The sequence below is a fragment of the Malania oleifera genome, chromosome 5 (assembly GCF_029873635.1).
Source record: "Malania oleifera isolate guangnan ecotype guangnan chromosome 5, ASM2987363v1, whole genome shotgun sequence".
Lineage (NCBI taxonomy): Eukaryota > Viridiplantae > Streptophyta > Magnoliopsida > Santalales > Ximeniaceae > Malania > Malania oleifera.
In genome coordinates, this window is record NC_080421.1 from 34,318,650 (window position 1) to 34,342,305 (window position 23,656).

General features: G+C 37.2%; 1 protein-coding gene across 8 annotated transcripts in view; it reads left to right on the plus strand.

The window, feature by feature from the left end:
• Positions 1–1,105: 1,105 nt before the first annotated feature.
• LOC131155048 (alkylated DNA repair protein ALKBH8 homolog) overlaps positions 1,106–23,656 on the plus strand; it is a 41,430-nt gene continuing 18,879 nt past the window's right edge. For 4 of the 8 annotated variants that reach the window (XM_058107953.1, XM_058107949.1, XM_058107951.1 and 1 more), the window contains exons 1-6: positions 1,106–1,302; positions 9,525–9,846; positions 11,292–11,387; positions 11,534–11,620; positions 12,724–12,849; positions 13,689–13,979. In XM_058107953.1, the coding sequence (XP_057963936.1) occupies positions 9,544–9,846; positions 11,292–11,387; positions 11,534–11,620; positions 12,724–12,849; positions 13,689–13,979 (903 nt within the window). In that variant the 5' untranslated portion in view covers positions 1,106–1,302; positions 9,525–9,543. The remainder of the gene's footprint in view (positions 1,303–9,524; positions 9,847–11,291; positions 11,388–11,533; positions 11,621–12,723; positions 12,850–13,688; positions 13,980–23,656) is intronic. The other 4 variants (XM_058107955.1, XM_058107954.1, XM_058107957.1 and 1 more) reach the window with 2 other exon arrangements.

Below are 23,656 nucleotides of genomic sequence, written 5' to 3' on the forward strand. Positions count from 1 at the left end.
CAACTGAAAATGTTAAGATGAAAGGATTTATTCACTTCGTTTGCTGCTCTCAATGGTTGACAACAATGTTTTCTAACAGCAAAGGATAATAAATTTAAGAGAAACAAAGATTGAACAGGTATCAGGTGAAGATAGAAGGACTAGACATTCAATTTTGATTTTGGCAATGAGTGAACATCGATGGGTTGCGGCTTGAACAACTTTTAGAATGATGAAGATGAAAGGATTAGATATTCAATTTTTGATTTTGGATCACATGCAAAATTTGAATTTTTCATGATACATAATGAAGGGTGAAATTGTCATTACAATTTTTGTCACTTTGATGATAATTAAAATTTTACTTTTAGTCCTTTAAGAATAATTTAATTTAATTAATAGTTTAATAATTAATATATTGATGAAAAGTGTACAATGACACTCTCCTATTTCAAAGATGATGTTGATGTGTTATTAAATTTACAATAATTGAAATAGATTGATAATGACAATGAATAAAAATTCAACACAATAATTTCTAATTTTTATTAATAAAAATAGATTATGTGACAAAAATATTTGGACAGTAAAATTTAAGGGCCCATTTGGGTTTGGAAAGCATTTTCCATTTCTCAATTTTTAGTTTTTAAAAAACAATAAAAATTTTAGCTTATTTTTAATTTTTCAAGATTCGTCTAAAAATTTTAAAAATAAAAAGTCTATCTAATTGTGTAAAATAATTTTTTATTTTTTATTTTTAAATTTTAACATTATTACAAAAAAAAAAAAACAACTTGTTTCCTAATTTTTCAAATTTTATGTAAGATAATATTTGAAATTATGAATTTTTTAAACTTGAATTTATATTTGCTTATATTTAGAAGAAATTATATGCATAATCTATACAAACTAAAGTTTAAAATTTCAAGTGAAATTTTTGTAATTATTTTTAAAAATAGAAATAAAAAATAAAAATATTTTAACAAGTTCATACAATTATTGTAAAAATAAAATATAACTATTCTTTTATAATTTATTAAAATAATTTTAAAAATTAAAATTATTTTTCAAAACTAAATCGGGCTTCAATATTCCATGCTGATGCTTCGAAACATTAGAGATAATTTATTGTTTGTTAGGGTGTGGAGCTGTAGGTGTTTGTAATTTCGGGTGACTTTTTTATCGATCCTCCACTCTCCTAAATTTTGCTTCTTTATTTTTCGACGGCTACACCTGCGTGCGCGAGTCCGTCTTTCCTCGAGGCATTCTTGGATCGGCTATTCTTCCGAAGATCCTTTACCTACACGCACCTTCTGCACCCCGGTGAGTCTCTCTCTCTCTCTCTCTCTGGAGTAGACCCGGTGAATGAAAAACAAAACACACATGCTCTTTCAGATTTTTGCCTTTATGTAAATTTGCGCTAACGCTGTATTCAATTTCTTTGAACTTCGAATTTCCATATCCGTGTTCTATAATGCCCAGCTCGGACCCAAAATGTAGTTTTTTAGTCGCTGACCCGCTGAGAGCCATCGGTTTGCATATCTATATTTTATGACTGCGTGCATCCGTCCGTGAATTTGTGGGCTTTGGCCGGATTTATTGTCTTTGATCCGATGATTTTGTCAAAAGCAGTTGAACTCTGAAGACCCAATTGGTAATAGTATTCTATGCTTAGTGTCACCGGCCGAATGTGAATGGATTGTGCGCTAGTTAAAGCCCTCTTGTTTAACTAGCTAGCCTAACTTTTAGCACAGTTCACCAACAAAACACTTTCATTGTCATTCAAGCAGATATAAGCGAAAGTAATAAACAACTTATGAAATATTGAAATAACATAATTCATTATCAACACTTCCGTTAACAATGTGTATTTAGCGAGGAAGGCAAGTAGGCTAAACACGTTGACAATAGCTAGTGAGTTTTACATGTTAATGAATACTCACCCTCTTTTAAAAAGTTTTCTATGCTATTCTCACTCTAACACTAGGAAACGTCAATATGACCGAGGAGTCATACTCCCCCTTTTAGCTTAGAGAAAAATTATCTCTGAAAAATAACCCTACACTAGTATTTACATGATAGAAATTTATCCCAAGCACATGAGATAAGCGGTCATAGGCAAGCATAATGTCTTGAACAAGCTCGACTCGTGATGCTCCCCCACATATGCGGTTTACGTCCTCATAGACTTTGACGCTAGGTACACTTTAACTTTGTCTACGGACGATTGCATGTCTTCCGTGAAAACCCAACTGATTTCTTTGTGCAACGACCTTTCCACATCACTAATAACTCCCACCGTTTTTTCCTTAGGGATGTACACTCTCTGTCTGCAAGGATGTCTTCAACTTCTCGTTTTTCGGGTTGCACTGTCTTCAATTCTGCTTTGGTTAACTGACTTCGGCTTAGATCTTTGATGCCATCATTGAACGGCTTGAGGCAGCTAACGTTAAACAAAAGACGCACTTTCATCCAAGTCGGAGGGTCAATTTTTTAAGAAGTCTTCCTGAATTTGGTCAAGATGGGGATTGGTCCTTCATAATTACGAACTATTCTCCTATCTCGTCCCCATAGTGACTTGATTTGTTTAGGATTGAGCTTAACAAGCACCAAGTCACCTACATTGAAGTGCTGCAGTCTTCTCCCTTGATCTGCCCACTTCTTCATCTGCTTAGAAGCTTTCTCTAGGTAGGCTTAGGCAATCTATGTATTCTATCTCCATTCTTTGGTGAAGATGTACGCTCTGGGACTCTTTCCTCTGTACGGCTCGTCCACTATGTGAGGTAACAACGGCTACTGGCTTTTAACAAGCTCAAAAGGGCTCTTGTTGGTTATTGAGCTCTTTTGGGCATTGAATTGGAATTGAGTCACATCAAGTAGTTGCACCTAATTCTTCTGATTGTCATTGACGAAATGGCCCAAGTACTCTTCTAGTAGCCTATTGAATTTCTCTGTCTATCCATTTGTTTGTGGAGGGTAGCTCGAAAAGATATCAAGATGTGAACTGAGGATTCTGAAAAGTTTTGTCCAGAAGTTGCCGGTGAATCTTGAGTCTCGATCATTGACAATATCTTGGGGAACACCCCAATACTTCACAATATTCTTAAAGAATAATTGTGTTGTCTCGTCTATCGAACGGTACTTTGGTGCAGGTATAAATGTACCATACTTCAAAAACCTATCTATAACCATAAGTATAGACCCTGCATCTACCATTTTAGGCATGTTGGTGATGAAGTCCATTGAGACACTTTCCCATGGTCTGGATGGTATTGGTAGGGGCTCTAGCAGCTCTGTAATCTTCTTCCGTTCGACCTTGTCTTGTTGGTAAGTGAGACAAGTTCGAGTATAATCAACCACATTATCAGACATATGTGGCCAATAATAGCTCTACTTCAATAATGCCATAGTGCGCTGTCATCTTGGATGTCCGACCCACATGTTATCATAACACTCTCTCAACAGTGTCTTTCTCAGATCTCCAACTCGTGGCACAAAGAGTCGGCTACCATAGGTCATCAGTAATCCGTCTCCCATTCAGAACTAACATGCTTTCCCGCCTTCGGTCAACTTCATGAGGTTCTGTGCAACTAAATCTTTGGCTAAATTCTCTTTGATGCGCTCATGCATCGTCGTGGTAACGATACTCATAGTCAAGTGTGTTACTATCTGCAAGGCCGCTAGCTTGGCCTTTGTACTCAGTGCATCAACAACTTGGTTCAAGCGTCTCGCCTTATGCTCAAATGAAAAATCAAATTCTGCCAAGAATTCTTGCCACCGGCCTTGCTTGGGTGTCAACTTCGGCTGTGTGAAAAAGTGGCTAACACCCGAGTTATTTGTTTTCACCACACCAAGTAAGTAATGTCGCCACATGTGGAGACAATGAATCACCGCTAACATCTCCTTCTCTTGAGCTGTGTACTTCCGTTCCGCTTTACTAATCTTACGACTCTTATACGCAACAAGGATGTCCCTCTTGTTACAAGACTCCTCTAAGGGCTTAGTCTGATGCATCTGTTTGTACCTCGAAGGGTTTCATGATGTCTGAAAGAGCAAGTACCGGATCTCTCATCATGTCATCCTTCAAGTCATCAAAGGCTCCCTGACACTTCTTTGTCCAATTCCACCCTTGACCCTTCTTCAGTAGTTCTGTCATAGGAGCAGTTCTCTGTGAGTACCCCTCTACGAACTTCTTGTAATAGTTGGCGAGACCAAGAAAGGAATGTAGCTCCTTCACTGTCATTGGGATCTTCCATTCTTGAATCGCTCTCACCTTCTCCATATTCATCTTGATATAACCTTGCTTAATCACATGACCAAGGAATTTGATGCTCCGTTGAGCGAAAAAGCACTTCTCTTTCTTCATCTTGTCGAACACCTTCCATAAACGCTCTTTATGTGCCTCTAGAGTGGAACTGTAGACAACAATATCATTCAAGTACACCATGACAAACTTGTCAAGGTACTAACGAAATACCTAGTTCATCAAGGTATAGAATGTTGCAGGCGCATTCATCAACCCGAATGACATCACCAAGAATTCATATGCCCTATACTTATCACACAATTTGTCTTCGGCTTATCCCCATCAGCAATTCTCACCTGATAGTAGCTTGACCTCAAGTCGAGTTTAGTGAAGTACTTAGTATGACTCGGTTGATCAAACAGATCGACAATCAACGGAATAGGATACTTGTTGCGCACTACCACCTTGTTGAGCGCGCGGTAGTCTAGACACATTAGCATGCCCCCATCATGTTTCCTTTGAAACAACACCGGTGCTCTGAACGATGTTTTGGAAGGGCAAATATATCTTGCTTCCAACAAATCATTAAGTTGTTTTCTCAACTCTGCTAGCTCTGGAGGCGCCATCCGATATGGCCTCTTAGCAGGTGATTTCACTCTTGGCAACAACTCGATCTCATGCTCCACACCCCGTCGTGGAGGCAAGTTGTGAGGCAACTTATCCGACATCGCCTCCTTATACTCATCCAACATAGCATGGATGGTCGTAGGCACCAACTCTTGGCCTCCTTCTTCCTCTACTACCGCCGTGGCTAGATATGTTTGCTCACCCCTTCTCAATTCCCTTTTGAGTTGTATGGATGAAAGGAAATTCTCATCGTCTCCTTTCTTTGCAACGACTTGCACCATGCAAGGGTGATCTCCCATCAGACACAAGGAACCAACAAAAGGCATTGGCACTACCTTAGTCTCCCTCTGGAATTCCATCCCTAAAATAACTTGGAAGTCATCTAATAGCACTGCTGCAAAATTTGCATAACCTGCCCACTGCCCAAGCTTCATAGTCACTTGCTTGGCTACTCTCGGATTAGGCTAGGCTACAAAATTCACCGCTTTCATGCTTCCTAAATCCTTCTCCAAGGATAAGTTGAGTCTCCTTACTTCTGCCTGTGAAACAAAATTATAGGTAGCCCCGGTATCCACCATAGCATGGGTACTCTTCCCATTGATCCTCAATTCCACAAATATCAATTCTTTTGCTTGTGTAACTTTCCGTGCTTTCTCCTGCTTTTCCAATGCGTTCACCAACCGCATTGCACTCATCCTTGGGGTATCCTCCTCTTCCCCATCACTTTCCACTACCCGCTCCGCAGTGGAAGCTTGTAAGGCATTAAGTAATGCCTTGTGAGGGCACTCAACAACGCTGTGAGGGTCTCGACACAAGTAGCATGAAATTCTAATTCTACCCTTTCCAGTGGTTGTGTTGATCCCTCAAGACGATGAAGCTTCTTTTGAAGTTGATGCATTATAATCGGCTCCCCAACTTTTGGGTTTGCCCTTCTTGAAATACTTTTGGCTGTTTCCACCTCCGCCACTCTCTTTGGACAAAGCGGTATTATTACCAGCGTAGTTAGTCAAGCGTTCCGCAGCAGCTTGTGCGGTAGACAAGTCTTGAACTCTTTGCCTATGAAACTCTGCTCTTGCCCACGGTTTCAACCCCTCAAGAAAATAGAACAACTTATCCTTTTCTGACATGTCCCTGATATTCAACATCAAAGTAGAAAATTGTTTTACGTATTCCCTAATTGACCCAGTATTCTTGAGGTCTCTCAGCTACTTCCTAGCATTATACTCAACATTCTCAGGAAAAAATTAGGCCTTGAGCTCTCTCTTCAAGTTTGCTCAACAATCCACTACACAACGTTCATTCTTAATTTCACTATACTTAGTACGCCACCATAGTTTGGCGTCACTAACCAAGTACATAGTCGCAGTATCCACTTTCACCTATCATGAGTCGATCCTCAAAGCGCGAAACTGCTCCATATCAAACAAGAAGTTCTTCAACTCCTTGGCATCATGGGTACCCTCATACATCTTGGGTTCTGGTACCTTAGTCTTACTAAACCTCGGGGTGTTAAAGTTTCCCATAGCAAGAACCATCACATTCATCTTTGCAGCCATATTAGCTATCTGAGCTTGCAAGGTCTCCATAGTGTGGTGAAAGTCCTTTGACATTTCCACCATCGAACTTTGTTGATGCTTTTGTGATCCCTTCAATTCATCAACACGCTCCGTCAGTTAGGCCACTCTATGGCCGCATTGTTGGCAGTCGTCTCAGCTGTGCTTCCAGCATCTCAATTCTTTGGACATTAGTCGGTATGGCCATTTACCAAAGCTTTATTAATCCCACAATGAAGGCAACTGAATTCATATAGAAACTAACCAAGCTCTAATATCAGTTGTGATGGGCCGAATATTTCACACCTTTGTGAATTGACCGTGTGGCACTAGCTAAAACCCGTTTGTTTAACTAGCCAGCCTAGTGTTTACCACAATTCACCAACAAAATACTTTCATTGTCATTCAAACAGATATAAGCGGAAGCAATAAGCAACTTACGAAAGCAGTGACACTAAAGCAGTAAAACATTGAAGCAACGTAATTCATTATCAACACTTTTGTTAACAATGTGTGTCTAAAGAGGGAGACAAGTAGGCTAAACACGTTGACAATAGCTAGTGAGTTTTAAAAGTTGATGAACTCTAACCCTTCCTTAAAGAGTTTTCTATGCTATTCTGACTCTAGCACTAGGAAACATCAACATGACCGAGGAGTCATACTCCCTTTTTTAGCTTAGGGGAAAACTATTTCTGAAAAATAACCCTACACTAGTATTTACATGATAGAAACTCATCTCAAATGCATGAGACAAGCGGTCATAGGCAAGCATAATGCCCTGAACAAGCTCGGCTCGTTAGGGTACTTTAATTCCTGGTTGGCAATTTAGAAGTCCTTTTGTTGATTTTGATTGCTTAAACTATTCTAGCTTTTGCTCTCAAAAGAGTTCTGAAAATTTGTTTCTATATTTTAACAACTAGTGCATAAGGTTCCCATGCTATCATGGGTATAAGGAGTGCATGATGTGTGCACTCTAATCCCACACTTGGGGGGACTATTTTTTATGCTATATTAAATTTACAGAACTGTAAATCATTTTACTGAAACAAATATCCTTACCTTTCAAATAAAAAAAACAAAAATATTCTCCAAAAAAAAAAAAAAAAACTAAAAAGAAGATAAAATTGCACAAATGTTAAAAAAAGTACACCCTGAATAAAAAAATGTAAAATAGGTAAAGTCCTCTAACATTTCCTAAAACTAGTGTAGTGTCTAATATCATGAATAATTACTTGACTTTCTAAAATTTAAATATTAAAAATAAAAAATCAAAGACCTAGAGGTTACCTCCAAATAAAAAAAGGATCAATTTTATTTGAAATTAAAAGTTAGTTAATAGGTAACAATTTAATAATGTTTAACAATTCATACATATCAAACTTGTGTACTACAACTATTGGCTTCTGCGTATGAAACCTCTTGTCCCACTTTGGTTTGTAAATTAAATATATATGTATATATATATATATTTTCAATATTTTATAAATTGAAAGCATGACTCACATACACAGTAAAAAGAGTTGATATTGTTCATTTAGAAAATATGAATTTATATACATACTTACATATATATATATATACACACACACATATATATATATATATATATATATATTACCCACGCAAAAATTTCAATAGTAATTCTTATATATTTCGTTAAAAAGAGGAAAATGTGAGCATAGGTGCATAGGTGCATGCCTCTTGCTAGTTTCTTCACCTGAGGCTGCCAATTGTGGAAGCCTTAGTGCCTGAGTGTGCCTTGCTCCTAGGCACTTTTTCACTTAAATTAGAACTGGGAGAAAGAGGAATGATGAAACTGACTTGTTGTCATATTGATTCAATCATTCACAAGGATTGAGGGATTAGGTATGGTGTTAATTGTGAAATCATAGTGGCATTCAGTGGGAGTTTTTGTTGATGAAGGGCAATATGTTTTGCATCAATGATGACCACTTGCACCATGGTGTTGGTGGCTCCAGCAAGGTTGATGAGTGATGCCATGACCGCTCGCAAAAGTATCTTCCTTCAGATCCATGGGGGAAGTCTTGCATTACTGTTAACAACAATGAAAATTTCACATGCAACATAGGTGCATTTTATAAAATTATATAATGCACATTTGTTAAATGATTTGTCAGAAAAATATCCTTTTAGAAATTAATACCTTTTGACTCTTTTGTACCCTATATATGCCTAATAAATTGACATAGGAAAAATATTAAGTATAACATTGGATGAATTTAAAATTTTAATTGTATATTCTTGTTGTGTCCTATCCTCTATTTTTTTTTTTTTTTTTTCTCTTTTCAGGATTTGTCTCATTCCCTTATCTAAGTTGTGTTGGAGTTGGGTCCCATATCTCTATTTCAGCTATAGATATAAATGCCTTAAACAATGTCGAATGTTGGAACTTTTGGCTTATAAACTTAATTATGACAATGAGTTATCAATTTAAAAAAAAAAAAAAATTGTAAATTGAATCATAAATTATTTAAATATGCAACTCAATGCTGTTCATATGATCACATGCAACATGCACAGCTTACTTAAACGTTGCTCTGAAATGTTAGGTTCTTTATGCCTTGAATCCTCAAGACTCAAGTGTGCAGTTAGGTGTCTTTTTTGACTTTGCCCTATTATTGTTGCTGTTGTTAAGTTCTTCTTCTTGTTTTATAATTACTCTTTTCTTGTTTTTTTTTGGGGGGGGGGGGGGGGTGGTTGATTTGGAATTGAAAGTGTATACATTTGCCATGAAGGAAAATGGCAATCACTATGGCAAATGGTAAGGAAAAATTGAAGCGTGATAACTTCTCTAAATCCTCACTGACCATTGTATACTAATAATAATGATTTTACTCCCTTTTTCTTCAATGGCTTGATTTTAGAATTCATTCACTGCCAACACCAAAATTTTTGCTTCACATGTCTTAGGTTGGACTGTTGAGCACAGATTGTGCATCAAACTTATGTGGTGATTTGGGGCACTTCTTAGGATATAATGTTTAGGTTTCAACCGAGTGATGGTTGTTATATGTGGGAACATCTTTGAACGAGTTTCTTTAGTGATTTGATAATTATTTGACTTAGAAGCAAAAGTGAGATAAATATTCTTATTGTAGGTCGGTGCTGAATAATTTTATGGGTTTGCCAAGATTTGTGCGTCCAGGTGGAGTGAATGGCGAGCCAAGACCGAATCTTTATGTAGCCAATTGTGGCCCAACTGTAGGACTTTCTTTTGAAGATATTGCGTCAGTGTTTAGTTCCTTTGGACCAGTGACTGGAGTCTACGCTGCTGATGAGAGTGGTGCTCGTGTTATCATTTCTTTTACTGAAGAGAGTTCTGCTCAAGCAGCCTTAAAAGCACTGAATGGACACCCTTGCCCAGAACTTGGAGGTCGCTGTTTGCACATACGTTATTCAATACTTCAGCAACCTTGCAAGGTGCATTCAAGATGCATACTTATTAAAGCATCATACTTTCGCACTCTTCTGTGAAGATTTGGTATCCTCTTCTTTGAATGGCTTTTGATATGCTTGGCAATTGTTAGTTTGAATCAGTCACATAAATTAACAATTTTTGATGTAAAGTTATGCTGAAGCTTATTAAGCACCAATGCAATGTGTTAGCAGCCCCTTGTGATCCTTGAACTCTTTTGAAACAACAAATATTTTATTTCTTGATCGCTGAATAGTGAGCAAAAAGTTGGATAGTTATCACTACTTGGCTTTTCAAACTTCTGACAAACTACTTTGGGTTGTGGAACCTATTTGTTTGCTTATAATTTGCTCAAATGTTATTTGTTTCTAAATTATGACTAGTTGAGGGTTGTGGTTGTCCATGCATGCTAAAATCTAGATTTTTGCCATTCCATATTTTCCACGCATACACTCTGTACCCTACTTCAATAAGTGGACAATGACTTCTAGTTGACCAATGCTTATGTTGAAATTGTAGTCTAAGACCAAATTTTGCATTTTAGGGGCCATTTGGTATTGTCAAACATTATGAAAATGAAAACCATAAACGAAAATTCAAAACCAAACCCATAAGCTAAAAACCAGAAACTAGCAACTTGTTTGGTCAATATTTCTGGAAAACTGTAACAAATTAAAAAATTGATTGAACAAATGTTCATTTTTGTTTTAATCAAATAAAAAAAATTAAAATATAACTAAAATAATAAAAATACCCAAAATTTAAAAATATTATAACGAAAGTAGAAATCATTATATAATTATTTTAATTAATATACTTCAAAATTCATTTTTAGTACTACAAGAACTATCTTATTCTACATGACAATTGAAAATAACAAAAAATATTTTTACATGAAAATTATTATTTTTCAAGATTTTAGAAAATGTTATATATTTTTATTTTAGTTACATTTTTTATTCAATGATCATTTAATTTTAGTTTTGTTAAGAATTATGTATGAAATAAATCGTTTAACTTACGAAAGTTAATTCTGAATATTAAATTATTTTGGCAACGGGTTGCCAAAATAACTAAAAACCACAAGATTTGATTTTTTTTTTTTTTCAAATAGAAACAGAAAACGAGCTCTACATAAATAAATGTGTTCTCATAATCTGTTTTTTCATTTTACAGAAGTAAAAAACCGAACACACAGAAGTGATGCTGAACAAACCCTTAGATGTTTGGTTTTTGTAAATCCATGGCCTTTGTCATTTACTCCTTTGAAAGTGACTAAAAGCCGTGTATATGCACATGTTGGATGTCTTTGAGCCACATTACTTATTCTATGTGATATAGAGCAAAAAATTGTCAATGTCTAAACCCTTTTATGATTCATTCATTTTGCTTCACATTTATTGCTGTAGTTCTTTCCCCTATATGAACCCTGCCTGTAATTTTGGTTCAGGCCTTTGACTCAGTTCCTGTATCATTGTTGGCTTCTGAGTTGAACATTCCAGGGCTGTATCTGTTGCATGACTTTGTCACTGCTGAAGAAGAAATGGTAAAAGATATATACATTTCAGAGCAATATTTGAACCAAATTTTACTGAGGAATCTGCTATTGATTTTTGGAATTTTAGTGAGATTTATTGCTGGAAGCTTCTAGATTTATCCTTTGCATATGCTCCTTTTGGTTGGACTCTTTAGGAACTTCTTGCATCAGTTGATGATATGCCATGGAAAAGTCTTTCAAAAAGAAGAGTTCAGCATTATGGGTTTGAATTTTGCTATGAAGTAAGTGACAAATTTCTTTTTGAGTTGATTCTTACCGTTTGATCCACATCATAAGATACCATATGCTGCAAATGTTCTTTTCATGCAAATTAACCACACCCACCCCCCCCCCCCCCCCCCCCCCCGCGCCAAAAAAAAAACAAATAAAAAAACCGGGGGGGGGGGGGGGATTATAAAGAAAAGAATGAAAGCAATGCAAAAAGACACTGCAAAAGAGGAAGAAAAAGGGAACAAGCCAGGTCATTTTCACCAAGCCTAAAAAGTGTGTGTGTGTTTTTTTTTTTAAAATTTTTTTTATGATCATTTCTATGATATGAAGGAAAATCTGTTAAACTGCAATAATGGTACAGATATTCTGGCTTAATATGTTGCTGCAGTTTGCAGCAATCTATCATTACATGATTTCATGGTTTTTTACCAGTTAGAAACATGAGGACCTTCTTTGGGACACAAATGACAAAATACAGACTTGGGAATTGGTAGTGCTTGGTAGTTGTTAGTTAACTGCTGTAGTGCCAGATATGCATAACATAACATATTAGCTAACTAATCTATCATTGTTTTATTATGAAATTTATTTGTCAGAAAATTTTTAAGAAACCCTGTAAGTGCATTATGAATCTCTATTCTTGTTATTAGGTGTAGAAACCATAGTTAAGCAAGGAAATCCTGTTCAAACAAACAAATTAGTGAAACAATGGTCAGGTTAGCTGTGTGGAATTGCATGAATGATTTCCAGTTTAGAAATTAGATGTTTGAACCAGTGTTACTTTTTTTTTTTTTTTTTGCTGTGGATTAGTTTCTGTAGGCTCTTTTGTCTAGTGGTGATAAATTGTCAAGTCTTTAATATGCTGTCTGATTTATGTTGCAAAAGGCATGATACTGCAATGAAGATGTAGAAGTGTAAGAAATTCATGGATTTCTTTTGTTTCAAGATTCTTTCTTTTTAAGATATTTTTCTATAATTGTTGTGTCACAATCTTTTCTTCAGACATGATGCAGTTTTCTTGTCTCCAGATAATTTTTGAGATCACAGTGATATGATTTTTCATTTTTCTATTAATTTTTGTTGACAAATGATTTTCACTGTGCCTTTGGTTCAGACAAGGAATATTAATACTAAAGAGCACTTGGGTGAACTTCCATCATTTGTTTCTCTGATACTTGAAAGAATCTCATCATTTCCCAAGCTTGGCAATGCTGAAGATTTAGTTCTGGACCAACTGACGGTATTTAGTAATTATGTTCTGCACTCTATAAATTCTATAATGATTCTGTCATTAGATAATTTTGGCATTATGTTATTTCCATTTTTTGTTTAGTGATACATAGAAAGCAATGCATTTTTTCAGAAAATGCCATCGAGGCTCACCTCATATGAGGCATGCCCAAAACGCCTTGAGGTGTAATTAGAATGCCAAACCACTAAAAGGCCAAAGCCTTGGGCATTTGTACAAAAGATACACCTTTGTGCCTTCTTTGTATAAAGCAAACACATTTGGATGTGTGAATCTCAGGTTAGATTTAACTAGAAAAATTATAGCCCCATGTTTGTTAGAAGGAATATCCTAATTTAAGTGGATCTCTAAAACTCTTGAACTCACCCTTTCCAAAATAATTGAGAGTTGCATATTAGATTATGAAAATAATTTGAATTTTGTAATGTTATAAATATCTCTGGGCATGATTTACTTACTGAATTCAAGTTAATACTCTTATAATGGCTAACAAGTAGAAATCATATGATATTTGATTTTTAATTTTATTTGTGATATTATTAATTTTTCTTTATTTATAAAAACATACAAGATTTATTTGCCTGCTTTTATCTAAAAAATAAAATTCCCAAAAGGCTGATGTCTCAATGCCTTAAGGCTTACACCTCACCTCATAAGTGTTACAAGACATTGCCTTCTGCTTTTACCTTTCAAAACATTGATGCAAAATAAACAGTACCATGTCATTTTTTCTTTCTTTCTTTTTTCCTGCTGAGCAATTGTTCTAGTTTGTTGTAAGATATAAGTAAGCTTATTTAATATCTTAAAGGCTTCATAAAATTTTGTTACAGGTTAATGAATATCCACCTGGTGTGGGATTGTCCCCACATATAGACACCCATTCAGCATTTGAGGGATCTATTTTCAGCCTTTCATTAGCAGGGTCTTGCGTTATGGAGTTCAGGAGATATTCAGAAGGTGCTTGGCTTCCTAGACATGCTTCAGACCCTGATAAGAAATTGGAGGATCCTGAAAACTGCTCAACTGTTGTAAGAAGGGCTATTTATCTTCCCCCAAGGTCCATGCTCCTTTTATCTGGGGAGGCCCGGTATGCTTGGCATCATTACATTCCACACCATAAGGTAAGTCTTGTCTTCCACATATACTAGCTGTGGGCAGACCTTATGTCTGTCCTAGTGCACCCTACATGTATGTTCACAGCTCTCAGTGTTCCTAATTTTTCGGATATGGTAGGGGAAGTTGAGATAATGTGGAGTTATGAATGGATTTTAAAATCATAAATTTAAAATAACATTCTTATTTTTTTTAAAGATATAGTAGGATAATATGAGATAATATAACATATAAAGGGTATAGGTTTTTTTGTTTTTAATAATTTACAAAAACTAATTGAAAAATAAAGATGATTGAAAACTGTTGAATCTTCTCTTAGGGGCCATTTGGTATCATTGTCAAAAATTATGAAAATGAAAATTAGAATTGAAAACTAAAAACTTAGAAACAGAAACTAAAAACTGAAAATTGTTTGGTTGATGTTGATGTTGATGTTTCATAAACTAAAAGAAATTAAAAAGATGATAAAAAAAATGTTCATTTTTGTCCTTGAATCAAGTAACAACTAAAAATATGATTTGAATATCAATATAATTACAAAATAATATAATATAATAAAAATAAAAATTATCATAATTGTTTTAACTTAATTATTATATTTCAAAATTCACTTACAAGAATAGTCTTATTGTGCATTATAATTGAAAAATAGTAAAATTTATTTTTTAAATAACTTTTATTATTTTTTAGCTTTTTTTGAAATTTACGGACATTTTATTTTAATTATATTTTAAATTCATATGATTATTTTATCTTAATTTTAATTTAAAGATTGTATAAAATGAATGATTCAATTCGAAAAAGTTAATTATGGAATACTATAATATTCTGGCAACAGGATGCCAGAATAACTGAAAAATCATTAACTATTTGTTTATTTATCACTTGCTGCACATTGCAGATGGCTAAGAGGATGCTGCAGCGAAGGTTTACAAAGGTGATGGTGTTTTGGAAATGGGAAGGAAATCTGATGCCTCAAACCTTAAGGCAGAGGAATCTTAGTGTCCCAAGGTTTATAGTCGTCAGAAGATTGAGCTGATGGGTGTGGAAATGAAAAAAAAAAATGTCCGAAGAAAAGTGAAAGCACTCTAGTGAAGTAGTGCCAAAGATTTTAAAGAGGAATTTAAAAGGAAAGTTAAGTATTGTGGAAGACATGTATGCTAAGAAGACCAACCATTCTTGTGATGGGATTAGCAAAGGAAATAAGGTAACAAAATGGGGGATTTATCAAATAATGAAAGAGATTGTCTTAGTGAGTTTGATTGTGTGGGGGTTTATTGTTGGATGAAATTAGGGAACAATATGGATGTGTTTTTTATCCCTGTGACATCCTAGGGGACTTGTCATATGCACATCTATACCCTTTGGAAAGGTTTGGAGAGGGTTTCTATATTTGATAACAATGATTTGGTTAATGATCTGCAGCACAAGGATGGAATTTTAATAGTGCCACTGGAGGAGATTTCAAGGAAGGATTTAGAAGATCAAAATCTTATGGATAAATTGGATTTAGAGTTTTGTGACCTTGGAGGAAATGAAGTGCATTTTGATGGGTGTCAAAACAGAGCTAAAAAGGGTCAAAGGAAGTTAGCTAATTTGAAGTGTTTGGTGAATTATGAAGGAAAAGGATTGAAGAGGGGGCTACTTGGTTAATTGTTAGTTTGTTGTTTTTCTTTTTCTTTTATTTTATTTTATTTTTTTATGGGGTGGACTTCTTGTCCTCTTTTGTTGTAACTTCTCTTTCTTTATATAATATATCTTCTTTTATTATCAAGAAAACATTGAGGCCTTCATTGAGTTGCTCCCTCACAAGTCATTGCACCCTAGTATGGGTGCGATGCTATCACGTAATGGATTAGGGAGTAGATGAAAGGGGTTTAATGTTTGTGGATCTATCAACGAGAAGAGCACCCAGTGGATACCTGGGCTACCCACAACTTTGTGACAAGGTGAAACATACAGACTCAACTTTAAGTTGCAGGATGCATGAAAGCGATAAACTATGCAGCCCAACCTATATTGGAGTAGCCAAACATGTGCTTGTGAAGCTTGGTCCTTGGGAGGGACTTGCGAATTTCATTATCATTCCAATGGATGATTTCAAGGGACACTTGGATGGAGTTCTAGCAGGAGGTTAGCGCAGTTCCAAAGCTGTTCATTGGATCCTTTTTTTTTCTTCTAATGGTGATGACCCTTGCATGGTTCAAGCAATGGTGAGGAAAGGAAATGCAAAGTAGTTCCTTTATGCTCTATGCAGCTCAAGAAGGGTTTAAGGACAGTGAACCAACATATCTCGCTCGTGGATGAACAAGTAGGATGAGAGCTAGTGCCTACTTCCATCCAAGATATGTTGAAGGAGTTCCAAGTTGTTATGCTAGATGAGTACCAAACAACCTTTCTCTAATACGAGATGTGGAACATGAAATTGATTTGTTACTAGGGGTGAAACCCCTCGCTAAAGGATCATACCAAATGGTGCCTTTAGAGTTTGCAAAACTATGGAATCAACTTGATAAGTTGTTGGAAGCAGGTTATTACAATCCTTTGTAGCACTGTTCATACCATTTCATAAAAACATGATGGGAGGATGCAGTTATGTGTGGATTCTGCGCACTCAACAAAGCTACTATGTGCAACGAGTATTTGTTTCCTCTAATTGAAGGTCAACTCAATCATGCCAAGTACTTTCACCAAGGTGATGGTAGCAGAAGGTGATGAACAGAAGATTATTTGCATAGCACAATATGAGGCTTATGAGTTCTTGGTGATGCCTTTCAAGTTAACTAATGTGCTAGCTAGTAGCTACTTTCTATGCACACTTGTGTTCCATGATTATCTTGACAAGTTTGTCATGGTATATCTTGATGAAATTTTTGTCTATAGTTTTACTTTGAAAGAAGATCAAAAGCATCTATGGATGGTGTTTGCTAGGAGAAAGACAATAGCTTATATGTGAAGAAGGAAAAGTGCTCCTTTGCACAAATGATATCAAGTTTCTCAGCAATATGATTGAACAACGTCGTATCAAAATGGATATGGAGAAGTTGAAGGGCTATTCAAAATTGAAAGATCCTAATGAGAATTGAGGAATTGCATTCCTTTATTGGTCTTTTCAACTATTGCTGCAAATTAATTGAGGGGTACTCAAGGAGAACTCCCTTGTTAATTGAATTGTGAAGAAGGGTCATGGGTGGAATTGGATGTGAGAGTGTTATGGAGTCTGACAACTTGAAGGACCATGGTGAATGATATATACTTACTCTTTTGATATTATGAGACCCTTCAAAGTATAGAAAAATGCATTTGGCTATGCTCTTGGTGTTGTCTTGTTACTGGAGGGTCATCCTATTACATACAAGAGTCACAAGCTTAATGAAGTTGAATAGAAGAAGTACATTGCTCATTAGCAGTGATTTATTATCTTCATGTATACAACATTACCTACTTGGGTCAATGTTTATAGTGAAGATAGAGAATTGAGCTGTCAGCCACTTCTTTACACAACCTAAATTATCCCCTAAGCAGGCTCATTGGCAAGAATTTTCAGCAGAATTTGATTTTTTCTTCAAGCACATGGCATCTAGATGAAGTCATAAATGGACTAAATAGGAAGGCGAAGCCGTCACGAGCCGAGCTTGTTTAGGGCATTATGCTTGCATGTGACCGTTTGTATCATGCGTTTGGGATGTGTTTCCATCATGTAAATACTAGTGTAGGTTTATTTTCTAATAGTTGTTTCTCTATATGTCAAATAAGGCAGTATGACTCCTCGATCACTTTGATGTTTTCTAGTGCCAGGATGAGAATTGCATGTAAAGCTCTTTAGGGGAGGGTGAGTGTTCATCAATCTTGTAAAACTCACTAGCTATTGTCAACATGTTTAGCCTACTTACTTGCCTCGCTAAACACAGAATGTGAATGGAGGTTGTTAATGAATTATACGTTGCTTCAATGTTTACTGCTTGTTTGCCACTGCTTTCATAATTACTTACTGCTTCCGCTGATATTTGATTGAATGCTAATGAAAGTGTTTTGTGGATGAATTGTGGTAAATGATAGGCTGGCTAGTTATGCAAGAGTGCTTTAGCTAGCGCTGCACGGTCCTTTCACAAAGGTGTGAAAATAGTCCCATGACACCTGGTATCAAAGCTCGGTTAATTGCTATGTGAATTCAGTTACCTTCGTTGTAGGATTGGGAAAGCTTTGGTAGATGACCATGGCACCAACCAATGCTGAGAGAATTAGTGTGCTGGAAGCACAGGCTAAGACAACAGCCAACAATGTGGTCATGGAGATGGCCCAATTGAGGGAACTTGTTGATGAAGTAATGGGATCAAAAAAGCATCAAGCAAGTTTGTTAGGTGAGATGTTAGAGGACTTTCACCATATTGTAGAAACTTTGCAATCGCGGATAGCCGATCTGGATGCGAAGATGAATCTGATGGTTCTTGTTATGGGGAATTCCAACACTTCGGGAGTTAGCAAGACCAAGGTACTAGAACTCAGGACGTATGAGGGTGCTCGTGATGCCAAGGAGTTGGAGAACTTCTTGTTTGATATGGAGCAATACTTTCACGCTGTGAGGACGGCTTTAGAATAGGTAAAAGTGGATACTGCGACCATGTACTTGGTTGGTGACGCCAAACTGTGGTGGTGTATCAAGTACAATGAAATTGAAAATGGGCGTTGTGTAGTGGATAGTTGGGCAGAATTAAAGAGAGAGCTCTAGGCCTAATTCTTTCTTGATAACGTTGAGTCTAATGCTAGGAAAAAGTTGAGAGACCTCAAGCATACTGGGTCAATTAGGGAATAAGTGAAACAATTTTCTGCTTTGATGTTGGATATTCGGGACATGTTAGAAAATGATAAGTTATTCTATTTTCTTGAGGGGTTGAAGTCGTGGGCAAGACAGAACTTTATAGGCAAAGAGTTCAAGACTTGTCCATCGCAAAAGCTACCGTGGAACACTTGACTAACTACGCTCGTGATAATACTGCTTCGTCCAAAGGGTTTGGCGGAGAGGGAAACAGTGGAAAGTCTTTCAAGAAAGGCAAACCTAAGAGTGGGGGAACCGACTATAAGACCTCAACTTCAAAGGAAGCTTCATCGTCTTGAGGATTCAACACACCCAATGGAAAGAGTAAAATTTCATGCTACTTGTGTGGAGGTCCTCATAGAGTTATGGAGTGCCCGCACATGGGATCCCTCAATGCCTTACAAGCTTCCACTTCAGGACAAGTGGTGGAAAGTGATGGGGAAGAGGAGGATACCCCGAGAGTGGGTGCAATGCGTCAGGTGAGCGCATTGGAAAAACAAGCAAAAGCATCGAAAGTTACACAAGCAAAAGGACTGATGTTTGTGGACTTGAGGATCAATAGGAAGAGTACCCGGGCTATGGTGGATACCGAGGCTACTCATAATTTTATTTCCCAGTTAGAAGCATGGAGACTCAACTTATTGTTGGAGAAGGATATAGGACGCAGGAAAGTAGTGAATTCTGTAGGCCAGCCTACTCTGGGAGTAGCCAAGCAAGTGATTGTGAAGCTTGGACAGTGGGAAGGTCATACGAATTTCATAGTGGTGCCATTGGATGACTTTCCAATTATTTTGGGAATGGAATTCCTAAGGGGGAAGAAGGTAGTGCCAGTGCCTTTTGTTGGTTCCCTGTGTCTGATGGGAGATCACCCGTGCGTGGTGCAAGCCGTTCGATGAAAGGAGATGATGGGAAGTTCCTTTTGGCCATGCAATTCAAGAAGGGATTGAGAAAGGGTGAGCAGACATATCTAGCCATGGTGGTGGTAGATGAAGAAGTAGGCCCAAAGCTAGTGCCTACAACCATCCAAGCGGTGTTGGATGAGTACAAAGAGGTGATGCCGGATAAGCTGCCTCACAAATTGTCTCCACGACGAGGTGTGGAGCATGAGATCGAGTTGTTGTCAGGAGTGAAACCACCTACTAAAGGGCCATATCGGATGGCGCCTCCAGAGCTAGCAAAGCGGAGGAAACAACTTGATGAGTTGGAAGCGGGATATGTTCGCCCTTCCAAAGCACCGTTGGGAGCACCGGTGTTGTTTCATAGGAAACATAAAGAGCATTTACGGAAGGTGTTCAACAGGCTAAGGGGAAACAGTCTATATGTAAAGAAAGAGAAGTGCTCTTTCGCTCAGCGGAGCATCAAATTCCTTGGTCATGTGATTGAGCAGGGTCATATCCAGAGGGACATGGAGAAGGTAAGGTCGATTCAAGAAATGAAGATCCCCACGACAGTGAAGGAGTTGTGTTCCTTTCTTCGGCTTACTGACTATTACAAGAAGTTCGTAGAGGGGTATTCGTGGCGAATGACTCCAATGGCAGAACTACTGAAGTAGAGGTCTTATTGGCCGTACATGCATGATGATGTGGTTGATTATACCTGAACATCTCTCACTTGCCAACAAGACAAGGTGGAGCGGAAGAAGAGTGTAGGGCTGTTGGAGCCCCTACCGATACCATCCAAACCTTGGGAAAGTGTCTCACTGGACTTCATCCCCAACCTGCCTAGAGTGGGAGATGCAGGGTCCATACTTGTGGTTATAGACAGGTTTTCAAAGTTTGGTATGTTCATAGCCGCACCAAAGTACTATTCGGAAAAGGATACGACACAATTATTATGTACGAATGTTGTGAAATATTGGGGTATTCCCCAAGACATTGTTAGTGACGGAGACTCAAGATTCATCGGCAATTTCTAGACAGAACTTTTTAGAATCCTCGGTTTACAACTTGAAATCTCTTTGAGTTACCGTTGACAGATAAACAGAAAGATAGAGAGATTCAATGGGCTACTGGAAGAGTACTTGCACCATTTCGTCAATGACAATCAAAAGAATTGGGTGCAACTACTTGATGTGGCTCAGTTTTGTTTCAATGCCCGAAGGAGCTCAACAACCAACAAGAGCCCTTTTGAGCTTGTTACAGGCTAGCAGCCGCTGTTACCTCACACAGTGGATGAGCCATACAGAGGAAAGAGTCCTAGGGCATACATCTTCACCAGAGAGTGGAGACAGAATGCAGAGATTGCCTGAGTCGATTTAGAGAAAGCTTCTAATCAGACGAAGAACTGGGCAAATAAGGGGAGAAGACCGCAGCACTTCAACTGGATGAAAGTGCATCATGTGTTTCACGCCAGCTGCCTCAAGTCGTTCAACGCTGGCACCGATGATCCGAGCATAAGTCAATCAAACAGAGTGGAGTTGAAGACAGTGCAACCTCACAGATGTGAAGTTGAAGATATCCGTGCCGACAAAGAGTTCATATCCTCAAGGAATAGGCGGTGGGAGTTCTTAGTGAAGTGGAAACGCCTTGGTGATGAAGAAATGAGCTAGATTTCTGCTGAAGATATGCAATCGTTCGTGGACAAAGTTGAAGTGTACCTAGCGTCAAAGTCAACGAGGACGTCAACTGCATAAGTGGGGGAGCGTCATGAGCCGAGGTTGTTCAGGGTATTATGCTTGCCTGTCACCGCTTGTCTTGTGCGTTTGGGATGGGTTTCCATCGTGTAAATAGTAGTGTGGGTTTATTTTTTAGTAGTTGTTTCTCTATATACCAAATAAGACAGTATGACTCCTCGGTCACTTTGATGTTTCCTAGTGCCAGAATGAGAATTGCATGTAAAGCTCTTTAGGGAGGGTGAGTGTTCATCAATATTGTAAAACTCACTAACTATTGTTAACGTGTTTAGTCTATTTGCCTCCCTCGCTAAACACACAATGTTAATGGAGGTATTGTTAATGAATTACGTTGCTTCAATGTTTTTGCTTGCTTGCCACCGCTTTCATAATTGCTTACTGCTTCCGCTGATATTTGATTGAATGCTAATGAAAGTGTTTTGTGGACGAATTGTGGTAAACGATAGGCTGGCTGGTTAAGCAAGAGTGCTTTGGCTAGCGTGACACGGTCCTTTCACGAAGGTGTGAAAATAGTCGGCTCGTGACACTTAGGGGTGTACAAAAATTATTGAGAATACTAGACCAAAACTAGTCCTTCAAACATATTGATACGGTTTTTTGGTTTTGGTTTTTAATATAATAAAAAAAAAATTGGCTTTGGTTTAAATTTTCCAAGAAAAACAATCTGAAATCTGGTTTATAAATATATTTTTTCATTTTTGTTTTCATATATTTGTACTTTTTTTTTTTAATAATTTTGTTAAATAGTCAATTTAAAATTTATTTTTAAAATTTATAGTTTGAGTTTGAGTGGGATCATGGAAGAAGGGATAGGTCAAATTTTATAGAGAAAGGGAGGCTCCTGCACCTTGTTCATTTTCGATGTAGGCAATAGGAAGGCTAAAGGACAAGTTGCTAGATACTTTTGTGCACTATTGGGAACAATTTGCCCCACATCGCCTAAGAGGAAGAGGGGAAGATCCTTCCCTCTCTTATAAAAGAAAATTTCATCCCCTCTTGTTTGCAACTCTAGCCAATTCTTACTCTTCTATGCAACCATTCATGCTTAATTTTATTTGGATTTCCTGTCAAGCCATCATTTTTGCTAGTGGTCAAATAACAATTTATTTGGCCGTGTTGTGACTTGAACTGGTTATTTGAAAGTTTTGGTAAATATTTTAGCTTTTAAATTGAATAATACCAAATCGAACCAAACCCAAGAAAATACATCCACTAAGTTCAAATAAACTAATGGCTTTTGGTTCGGTTTCTTTCTTTCAGTTTGGAACCAAGGTCATTGATTTTGGCCAAAACCTAATTACAGCCCTTGTCGAGTTTGGGCCTTCAAATGGTAACACGCTTGCCTGGAGGTAGGGTTACCACAACAATGTAGGGGCGCATTAAGCAGAACCTTGTCAAAGATCCAGTGGCCGAAAACTTTATGAAGTTGGTGGAAGAGGGTAAAGTGTACAATGAAAGGATGGCTTGCTGTGGACAGATAGAAATTGTTGTTGGAATGTCATGATACCATGCAGACAGGATTAGGCTTTGGCATGATTGAAGTAGATGCAATATTGGCCACATATGCAAGATGATGTGGTTGAGTATATGCTAGACTAGGTCAAGGAAGAAGAGGCTGTTGGAGCCCCTTTTAGTGCCAATGAAACCATGGACAATATCTCATTTATCTTCACTAGAGACCTACCTAGAGTAGAGGATATAGGGAGTATAATTGTGGTGGTAGATAGTTTTTTGGGCTGCGACACTTTTATACCAACTTACTTTGTGGTGTAGATAGTTTTTTGAACTATGACACTTTTATACCAACATTGAAATATTGCTCGAATAGGGCATTTTTTTTTTTCAAACATATTGTGAAATATTGAGGTGTTTTCCAAGATATTGTCAATGATCGAGACACAAGATTCAAAGAAAACTTTTGTTAGAACTTTTTCAGAATCCTTAATTTTCAACTTGACATCTCCTTGAGCTATCATATGCAGACTAATGGCCAAATGGAGAGATTCAATGGCTACTAGAGGAATGCTAACACCATTGCACTAATGCCAACCACTAGAATTGGGTGCAAACACTCAACATGGTTTAGTTATGTTTTAATGCCCAAAAGAGCTCAACAACCAACAAGAGTCCTTTTGAGCTTGTTGTAGGATAGCTATTGTAGTTACCTCACATGATGGTTGAGCTTTATAGGAAAAGAGTCCGAGAGCATAATTCTTCATCGAAGAATAAAGACAAAA